Source organism: Protomyctophum parallelum (assembly GCF_964188405.1).
Source record: "Protomyctophum parallelum genome assembly, chromosome: 2".
Classification (NCBI taxonomy): domain Eukaryota; kingdom Metazoa; phylum Chordata; class Actinopteri; order Myctophiformes; family Myctophidae; genus Protomyctophum; species Protomyctophum parallelum.
Window position 1 is genome coordinate 38,420,578 of NC_139699.1, and position 10,607 is coordinate 38,431,184.

Below are 10,607 nucleotides of genomic sequence, written 5' to 3' on the forward strand. Positions count from 1 at the left end.
AAGGATGAATAAAACCAACAAAATACCATAGATCCAGTGTTATTTTTTAAATGTTTTGCCCTATGCTGAAAGATGAATTACTTCTTACCTATCAAAAACCATTCTATGTTAATATGTTTGTTTTATTTTTGCTGTCTATCATATACTGTAACTCCCGTATAGGGTTAAGAATCCCTCCGCTGAAATGGGAGTTAATCTCGGTATGATATCCCAAAAAAGTAAAAACTTTACTTTACAAGCAGAGGAAATGCCTCATATAGCCTTGAGCTTTAACTTTTGATAAGCCCTGAATGCTGTAATCAAAACATCTGTTATCTTAAAACAAGTGACATTGTAATCCAGAAGGACAAATACTCAATCTCTCTCTCTCTCTCTCTCTCTCTCTCTGATGAGAAAGGATGAAAAGAGAGAAGGGTGACTGAAAACGGAGATTTAAAAAGCAGTTTGTTGCATTGTTACAAACCTCTCTAACTACACACTTCCTTGCTATTCCCACCCAACCATTATGCAAAAAAACTAAACAAGAACGAAAAGAAAGTACACATATAGCGTGCCAGCAAGACTCTCCAGTTACAGTCCCTGTGGTTTTATTGTTTGGACTCTGACAGTCCTGTTAACAGTGGCCACTGATGTGATCAGTTACATCATCAATATGGGATGTCTATAAGGGGTGGCTCGTACCCTGGAGCCAAACCAGAAGGTCTTTGAAGGCCAGTAGGAACCCCAGTAAAGCCAGCTGTTCTGCACACTAACAGCAGGGTAACTCAATCCCCCAACGCTGCTTTACCACTTTGCTAAAAGTCTGTGACATACAAAGCTGGAAGCTTGTTTACAGTACTAATTAAGTCAAAGCTGTTATATATTAAAGGGGCCTGTTTTTTTTCTTCTTCTTCTTCTTCTTTACAGACGACAGTAATAAAAACAGTGAGTGCCAAAAAAAAGATACTTTATTGACTTGCCCCTGCTTCTCTTCCCATCACTTTGCCTCTTCAAACTTTGAGCGATATGCTAACACCTCATTGGCTGTTTGAAGGAACTAGGTCAGGAAGAGAGATTTTTTCCCCCTCAAATAAGCCTTGAAGGACTTGGAATAAACAATGTAGAGCATGATCAAAATGAAGGGTTCACTGTAAAATCCTCAGTGTTAATTTATCAATTTGTAACTCAGAGTTTAAATGAACATTCAGGATTTTACAGTGTAACAGTCATCGGAGTAATCCGTGGTATTTGTCCTCCTAATAGAATCCTGTCTACTCTGCAGTGCTGAGTGATGTCAGAGTAACGGGTAGTGGTCTGGTCAAGGGAGATTTCAGCAGATTGTTACTTATCTATCTCTGTTCAAGTGTTTGACATGGATCTGTGCATAATTTAGAAGTACATTCCCATATGAACTCTACACACTGAGTCCCCTCCCTCTCAAAACTACACATCAAGGGGCATTTCCAGGTATCATTTGGTTTCAACTTTGAAATGAGGGTAAAAGAGAGCTGCATTAAGAGTTGTGCGCACTCAATGAGCACAAGTAAAGAGCCCTCCACAAGATATGGATGATACTAGGCCCTCACTAGTACATAAGGTACTTCATCTCAGAATATATTCTAGAGAGTGTCATGCTCTTTAGTGAAGTGTGATGTGGAGTAATTTCTGTGACAGACTGGCCACTGTTAAAGAGAAAGGTCCAGCTCATCGTCCTCTCTACAGCATGTTGACAGCGAGGTCCTTCTTTTAGCGAGAACCCTTGAAAGGAGCATTTCTATAGTCCTATAATATATAATCCTATAGTGTTATGCTTAATGCTGGCTAAATCCAAGGGGTTTGCCTCAGCTCTGCACATCACAGTACAGCACAAGCTTCCGGTGGGCTATAATGTACACTACACATTATTTCAACTTTTTGAACCTGTACAACATTTTGAACTCCTTACTCCTCCCCACCACCCACAGAGTTGAGTTGATTCTAGGAGTTGTATTGTGGTGAATTGAAAGGAGGAGATGGGGGAGTTGGATGTAAGTAGGACAAGTAACGCGTGGGAGAGAAAGAAAAGAAGGATGTGCTTGACATCAGGAACACACTGTGGGATAACCTTGGCTCCCCTAAGACAGTGAGGCCCACTGCCTTGACCACAAGTGATGACCAGCCCTGGCACCCGCACTGCAACCTTGCAATGTCCAACATACTGCCTGGGTGGTCCTTCACCTCACCACTTTGTACTGTACCACACAACACAAACATACACGCAAGTGTGCGCGCACACACACACACGTGCAAGCATATGCAAATACATTCATACACTTGCACGCACACATCCTCACAAACAAACACATACAATATACAGAACAGAATACTAAGAGCATGTTTTATGTAATGCTGGGTATTTGTGTGTCTTATTTGATCCCTTCAATTCCTTCTTAAACTTTATAATTTTCTATTCTACATACAAAAGCACCTTTTTTAAAGAGAATATCCCTCATGTTTAATCCACATCACAGAACCAAGCTTCAGAAGCTGAAGTGAGAATCAATAAAAAAAACTGGACTGGCCACAAAAACATAATAAGGAAAATAATTGTCTGACTAGAAAACAAATTACTATACACACACATACTGTGTATACTGAGTAAAGTCTAGTGTAACTTTAACACAGTATACAAAAGTAACCGAATGAACCTTCAATAATGGAACTGAGTTTTGGCCGGCCCCAGTTCCGTAGGAGAGCGTGCCACGTGTGTGTCATGCAGCGGGACAGGCTGGTTTCAGAGGCATTTACCAGCCTCTTTCATGTCCCCCACCTCCAGGCTACCCTCCATCAACAGGACTCATTCATGTCCCCCACCTCCAGGCTACCCTCCATCAACAGGACTCATTAGCTGTTGTTACTTTCCCCTTTTTTCATCTTTGTTCATTAAGATGTGCTAATTATTCTCCTCCATATTTTAAAGCCCTCCCAATTACCAGCAGCTAATTAACATTTGATGTAAATGATGAGTGGAAGAGAGAGTGACAAAAAAGGTAAAATAATTAAATTAAATTAAAAATAAAAGAAGAAGAAGAAGAAGAAGAAGAAGCATGTGCACAATGCCACCATGAGTGTGAATTCTGGGCCCCATCAATAAGATACTGACAGCACTGATGATGACATAAATACTGTGGGCCCCCATGTAGCCTGGGGCCCTGTGAGTCAACTGTCATTATCACTTGTTTTCACTGCGTTCTGGCGACCCTGGTGAGCGGTGACAGAGTGTGAGTTGTTGAATTTCAGAAGGACAACAGTAAAAACAATTCACCGACCTGAATCTGTTGCTGGAGAAGGTTGATTTTGTGCTGCTGTTGCAGAAGCTGTTGCTGTTGTCTTGCGATCTGCCGGAGAATCAGAGACAAACACAACAAGTTTTAACCTACAGTATTCACACTGCACAGAACGGTGTAAGCATTCCCACACAGTGCAATTTTTATTTTTATCGTTCTAACTCAAGTAGATGGCACAGTCCACAACACAGCTAATGATGACAGTGGTGAATTATAATAGGATTAGGATTTTCTTTAAAGTAATTGAGCATATTCACAAAACATCATACTCGGCAGAATTTGAGAATGATGTAAAAGCAAAATGGCCACTGTGTGAATGTGGTCAATTATGTACCTACGTGTACACTACAGTACCAAACATGAATTAACATGCATCAGTCAAGCGCCTTAGTCACTGGGATAGCTGCTGGAAATGTACTGTACACAAAAGCGGGTCATTAACAAAGAATAGAATTTGTATATTTATTTTTTGTATTTCCCTATATCGAACTATTTAGAGCACACAACGAGAGATTGTAGATCTGCTATTTTCACTACTTCTTAAACTTTTCTATTATGTATTTATGGAAATTATTAGATTTTTCTTTCTTTTTTTCGACTTTTTTTAGGGGCGCCAGCCCCTCTCCTATATTCAGCTATTAGTGTAGATTTTCATCTTACACAAACATTAAATTCCTAGCAAATCTGTATTTCTGTCCTACACAAAACCCATTGACAATGAATGGAGAATGTACGTCATATGTGGACGAACAAATTGACATGTTACGTCATGATGATGTACGATGATAAAAGCACCACTTCACACGGGTGTGATTTTTTTATTTATGAAATACTTTTGAAAAATGTTAGAATTGTTTTTAATTGATGAAAAGTTGTAAATATGTATTTCTTTATTTATTTTGGGGGGTGGGGGGTTCACAAAAGGTAAAACAAACTGATACAAATTGGTCCGCGACCCAAAGATGGGTCCCGACTCCCGACCCACTGGGAAACAGTGCTTCTTCAATGAAATGACAAACATATATTTTTCTAAATGTGAGGCTGTCTGGTGCAGGGAGTCTGTTTGACCCCCCCCCCCCAACACACACACACACAAACCCCACCCCACCCCACCCGGTGACAAGCAGCCGTCCAACAATCTAGCCCCCGTCCTAGCAGTTCATCTAACTACATGCTCGCTTCATTGAGCATGACAACCTAGATTTAAGTGTCATTTAATTTTCATTTTCAAATATAATTACAAAGTGTTCACTGTAAGATATCGGTCGTCTGCAAATGTGTCAGGATTAATTTGTGCTGTCTTCCTCACGAGTGTCAACAGTTAATTACTGTGTTGTATCGTGATGGCTTGATGACATTCTAGCTCTATGCAGGCTCTACCCTCTCTCTCTCTATCACACACTCTTTCTCTTCATCTCCCCATCCCGTCTCTCTCTCTCTCTCTGTCTCTACCAATTTTATACTCCATTTCTGAGTAGATTTGGAATACCCCACCGTTCAAACATTGGTTAAATTATCAATGCTCCTTTCTTAAATATCTACAGAGCCAATACAGTGGAGAGCACCTTCACAATCATCTGTAGTTGGAACATAAAAATATAAATGGATACCATTTATTGGAAAATAATTCAACACTGTTAATGTATTAATAGTGTACTATGACCAAATGCATCAATCCAAGATATATGCTCTATCTCTTCATTTAACACAGGAAGGTCTGAGAGTGTGCTGTGAAAACTCTGAGTGAACTCCCCGCTGATAATTGACTCATAGCCATTAGGATGGCTGCTGATAATAAAAGTGTCGCCTGTGTGGATAGTTTGCGTCCTTATTCCTTTCCAGACATTAACACACTTCATGGCCTCTGCTAATTTGCTGATTTGTACAATATGGCTCATTGGCCTGATTTGTGCTGCAAATCTAATGCCAGGCTTGTTCTAATAGGACTCGATTTATAAGATATAGAGGACTTCCGTGTTTAATTTAACGTTTAATTCACACATCCACTCACATTTGTTAGTACAAGTCATAATAACCTTTTTTCTCAGTACACAGCATAAATGTGGGCGAGAGAGCATGACAAAACTGGGATAAAATATTCAAATTAATATGGAATAAAACATCTCTTAAATCTAATATTATTCTAAATTCCTACTAAGAAATAACACTTTACTGGCACATTTCACCCATGCACGTTACGACAAACCAATAGAGGGTTAAGAGACGATTTGTGACAAATGTTTCCAAAGTAGTGAGTTAAAAAGAGGAGGGTAATAAAGTAAACAAAATTAAAGAGGTGTGAGGGAAGAAAAGAAAGGACGAAGGAAGGAAGACAGACATTGAGAAGTGTTTGAGCAGAGAGAGAGAGAGAGAGAGAAAGAAAGAGAGAGAGGAGGGAGGGAGGGAGAAAGAGAGAGAGAGAGGGGGGGGGGGGGAGTGGGAAAGTGAGTAGTGAGGACTACCTGCTCCTGTTGCTGGCGGGCTAGCTCCATTTGCTGCCTCTGTTTCTCCATCTGTGAGGCGGCTAGCTTCTTCTGTTCATCGTGAGCTGCCAGGAGCTGCTCGCGCAGGCTGATCAGCTGGGTGATCATTGTGGAGAGCTGGTGCTCCTTTTCTGCCAGGCTCTCTGGAGTACCTAGTGAGAGAGACACACAGCGAGAGAGAGAGAGAGAGAGAGAGAGAGAGAGAGAGAGAGAGAGAGAGAGAGTTGTTGTCAGTGGTTGTAGGGGAGGAATATATACAGCAAATAGAAAGCAGCTACAGGTATTTGTACAGCATAGAGGAGGAAGGGTTTGATAGTTTCTTTTGATAGAAATAAGAATAGCGTATTATAACACTGATTGATTTTGTGCAATGTTACGCTACAGAAAGAGTAATGTCACAAAAGAGACTTCCTCAAAGCTGGCAGAAGCCAACTGCAGTGACTTCATTAGAAGTGTTAAGGTCGCAGCCTGGAGTTGTCTATTACTGTTGCTGGTGCTCACAGCTTTCAGTGTGAGGGTGAGAAGGGGCAGGAATTGTTCCTGGCGGATACACAAAGAGCTGCAGGGAGCTGCCAGGCTGAGATGGTAGCTGTCAGTCAATCGGGGTGAACACAAATAAAGTGCAAAGAGTCACAGTGTTAGTGGCTTGCTAAAAGTTATAGATTTATATAACAGCTCTGCAATCCTGGCAACCAGACCCCCCCCCCCCCCCCAAGGAATTCATTGGAAAAACAGAGGCTTTCCATGCATTTGTGATTATGAGCAAAAATTGACAAATCGTCTGCCATAAAAATCTATTTGTCATGGTTGTTTAAAGGCTTAACTGGACATTTGTGATAATTGTGAGGAAATTCTGCTACTCGTCATGAAACGTTTTAGAGAGCACCATGGAGCTTTTAATTGTACAGAGATTTGCGGCCAGCATATCTTCAGTTGTATAAACTGCTGGTTGTATACTGATATGCTTAAATACAGAAAGATTTAATGTAAACATAGGCATCATGGACATGCACATGTATTTATTTACTGCCAAAACATGCTGAAACAAATAAAAGAGCCAGAGCATTCTCAACAAAGTTTTTGTCATTCAGTGAAAAGAGCAGCTTCCACACATCAAATCGACATTTGTTATGCAATTCAATAATAGAAATATTTGGATTAAAATCTAAACGGACAATTTCCCTCACAGTATGTAGACTTAGATAGGCTAATTTATCTCGCTCCAGTCGTGTGTGTGTGTGTGTGTGTGTGTGTGTGTGTGTGTGTGTGTGTGTGTGTGTGTGTGTGTGTGTGTGTGTGTGTGTGTGTGTGTGTGCGTGCGCGTGTGTGCGTGTGTGTGTTTGTGTGTATGTGTGTTTGAGAGAGAGAGAGATGGAGAGAGCAGCTCTACTGCACTGTTCTGTACCTCCTAATCAATGCTAAGTGATCCTCCCATTGACTTACACAGCCAACATAATTGCCAGTGAGAGGCTAGACAGTAACTCACTCTCCTCCTACTGCACTCCTGGGTGACAAGCTGATCTGGGATCAGAGATGGTCAGAGAGAGAGGGGGGGGGGGGTAATGGGTGACAAGATGATCTGGGAGCAGAGATGGTCGGGGGGGGGGGGGGGGGCGTAATGCAGAAAGAGAGAGAAAATGAAAGAGAGATGCTCTGAGAGCATAGTAAAATGTGATGACTGAGAGAGAGATAGAGAGAAATAGAGGGAGACTAGGAGAGAGAGAGAGTAGAAAGAGAGAGAGACAGAGACAAAACAGAGAAATGAAGAAAGGGATATGGAGCCAGATAACAGTACAGTAAAGCTTGGCCTGAGGCCAGCAGGAAGCTGAATTCTTTTCCTGGGTGTCTTCCTCTCTCCTCTGGCCACATCTGTCTTGAGTTTCTCCTGCAGCTCCCAGGGGCCCTCTCCACTCCAACTATTTTAATTTGACTAAACACCTGATTTATTTTATCTCTCCGATGAGGAAGGCCGTTTGTCTTAATAGGGCCTGTCAACCTCCAGAACCCATTCAGGGCAATTTACTGGCAGGCTTGTCTGAGCCTCAGCTCGCCTCACTCTGCCTGCTCCAATGGAAGAGAGCAGCAATTCTCCATTTATCCTCCCAATGAAAAAAGAAAAACAAGAAAAAAGAAAAAAACAGGAGCTAAAAGCAGCTATTCATTCGGCCTGCGTGCGGTTTTGCAAGGGGCTGAATTGACTTCTTATTCACCTGACTACACTTGTTGTGAATGGCTTATCTGTAAAATTGATACATTCAACACCGATTTTATTAACCTTTGCCTGTGTCCATGAAGGAGGTCAATCGTACAGGTCACCAGCAAGATACATCTGCCATAGGTCACCACATATCAGGACAGATGCGGGGAGGGAGGGAGAGGGAGAAGGAGAGGGAGAGAGAGAGAGAGAGAGAGAGAGAGAGAGAGAGAGAGAGAGGAAGTGAGAATGGATGGTAAAGAAAGAAAGAACAGTATAAGGAAGCACAGAAAGAAAGAAAGAAAGAAAGAAAGAAAGAAAGAAAGAAAGAAAGAAAGAGAGAGAGAGAGAGAGAGAGAGAGAGAGAGAGAGAGAGAGAGAGAGAGAGAGAGAGAGAGAGAGAGAGAGAGAGAGAGAGAGAGAGATGGATGATATAGGAGCTAAGGAGCACACAGATAGTGGGGTGAAGAGCAGGGCCACCAGGCCCTCAGGCTGGCACAGAGCTCCTTCAACAGGGATGTAAACATCTGGACTTAATCATGGCCTCTCAGCCTTCCTGCTTACATGTCCAATGGCCTCTTACTCGTTTAGGAGTAAATGTCAATACTGTAAGAATGACTGTAATGGCAAAAATAAATACTCATGTATGTACAGTACGTATGTAAGGTGTGTGTGTGTGTGTGTGTGTGTGTGTGTGTGTGTGTGTGTGTGTGTGTGTGTGTGCGCGCATTTGTGTGTGTGTGTTTGTGTCTATATAGCTTACAGGAGCTGATTGGTGCACACGGTCCACAGACGGATGTAGTGGGCTAGTTCGGGGGCCGTGAGCGGGGAGTGTAGGCCTGCACGAACGCTAAGAGAATACTAACAGAGGGCCCATTGTTTTGATGTTGGGCTGCATTGTGGGAAGCCCAGTGTGCCCCTGCACAAGAAAATGGCAAGTTGGTCCTTCTTTACTTTGTTCCTTTTTAATGATTCCCCCCCCCCCTCCCCTTAAAAATATATCAACAACAACAACACTTAAACACAACTTCACTCAGTAAGTAGGGTATTCTGTGACTGGAGTACTATTGTACATCCCTCTGTAGCAAATCTGGCACATATGTTTTTGTTGGCTGGTTTAGTGTAAAAATCTCTTTCTTCCTGCTCTAAATTATGGATCAGCTTTAAAATGCAGATAAAACTTTTATTGGGCGGCACACAAGAGGAGCGCCGTGGTCTGTTTTCTGACCAGCCTGCTGACAAAGAGGCTGTTTCCTGCATATTGCATGGCTCTTAACAGCGGTGGGGCCGAGGTCTGCCCGTTAAAGTGTCTCCTCACATCCTGCATCCAACGGCAGACAGGCAGCCCAGAGATGCAGGGGTGCTACATAAACTCCAGCAGTCTGCCCAGGTCTAATGTGTTGTGACATACTCCTGTTGAAAGAGCCATGCTCAGTAGGACAATAGCAGACTGACACAGGAGCCTGTCTGGCCCAGGGGGAGCGAGCGGGCAAGCTGGGTTGGCACCATCTTAGTGTTCCAACCGGGCCCACCATGTCAACGGTGGAGGTGCTCAGCTAGACTGACACACAGGAGGGGGAGACAGCGAGCGGAACTGCGTTGTTCAGTTGCAGTTCATTCAGAACTCACCTTTTGAGATTCATTTCTCGCCTCTTTTAAACGGTCACAAAGTAGAGCAGAAAACATCAACCAAAACGAGTGACTAAATAAATGATAAGAGGGAAACAAGCAGAGCCATGGTTGCTTGGGGAGGGATGAGGGTATTTGAGCCTTGGGGTCTGTGGATAAAAGGTGCGATTTGTTCTGTCCTATACCCATGTCTCCCTCACACTTGGCTCCCTCCCCTCTGCTCTAATCAAGCAGTCTCTAATTTAGGTTCCAAGTCCAGTACCGGGGAAAAGAAGGAGGCTTGTTACTTTGAAGAGTCCCGAGTGAATAAAGCAGATAAAAGATTCAGGCACAAAGAGAAAAAAAGCGAGGGAGGGTGAGGGTGAAAACGGGGAAATCACAAGGCACCCTATTCTCTTCTGTTCCTTTGGTTCAGACAGCTGAGCCACTATGACCACATCTCAATGACTTTTTTAGCACTGGAACACTGGAATTTCTTTGTCTCTCCATCAGTCAGCTATTGTGGATACTTCCATATGCTCCGAGCCCATCTTAAGTAAATTAAGACTTGTCTAAATGCTGCGATTGTGCCGGGCTGTGTCCGGATACACACTGCACATAGCTAGAATGCCTTGCATACTGAAGTGTTTTCTCTTTCTCTCTCTCTATCTCTCTCTGACTCTCTCTCCCTATGTTTGTGTCTACATGCATGTGTGTGTAGATCGACATTATAAAAGGTGCATGCCCCCGACTGAGCTCAATGTAGCATAGAATTCATACAGTAACACTATGAATTTGGCGATCATATGACCTCCATGCTTTTCTCTGGAAAACACTAATATTGATTAATTCATTGTTCTAATGTTCAGATATAAGTATTTACATTTATATTTATAGAATTTGAAAACACATTGCAATGCAAATCATTTATCATATAAAAGATTATTTAGGCCCAATGACATAGTCTACTAAGTGGCTAACTGTAAGAAAATACATTTCAAGAGAACATAAAACATA

General features: G+C 42.3%; 1 protein-coding gene across 10 annotated transcripts in view; it reads right to left on the bottom strand.

Annotated features, from left to right (window-relative positions):
- The window catches only part of sox6 (SRY-box transcription factor 6), a 174,884-nt gene that overhangs the window by 65,753 nt on the left and 98,524 nt on the right, over positions 1-10,607 (bottom strand). For all 10 annotated transcript variants that reach the window (XM_083759969.1, XM_083759973.1, XM_083759976.1 and 7 more), the window contains 2 exons: positions 5,768-5,940; positions 3,288-3,356 (listed from right to left, as the gene is read on the bottom strand). In XM_083759969.1, the coding sequence (XP_083616095.1) occupies positions 3,288-3,356; positions 5,768-5,940 (242 nt within the window). The remainder of the gene's footprint in view (positions 1-3,287; positions 3,357-5,767; positions 5,941-10,607) is intronic.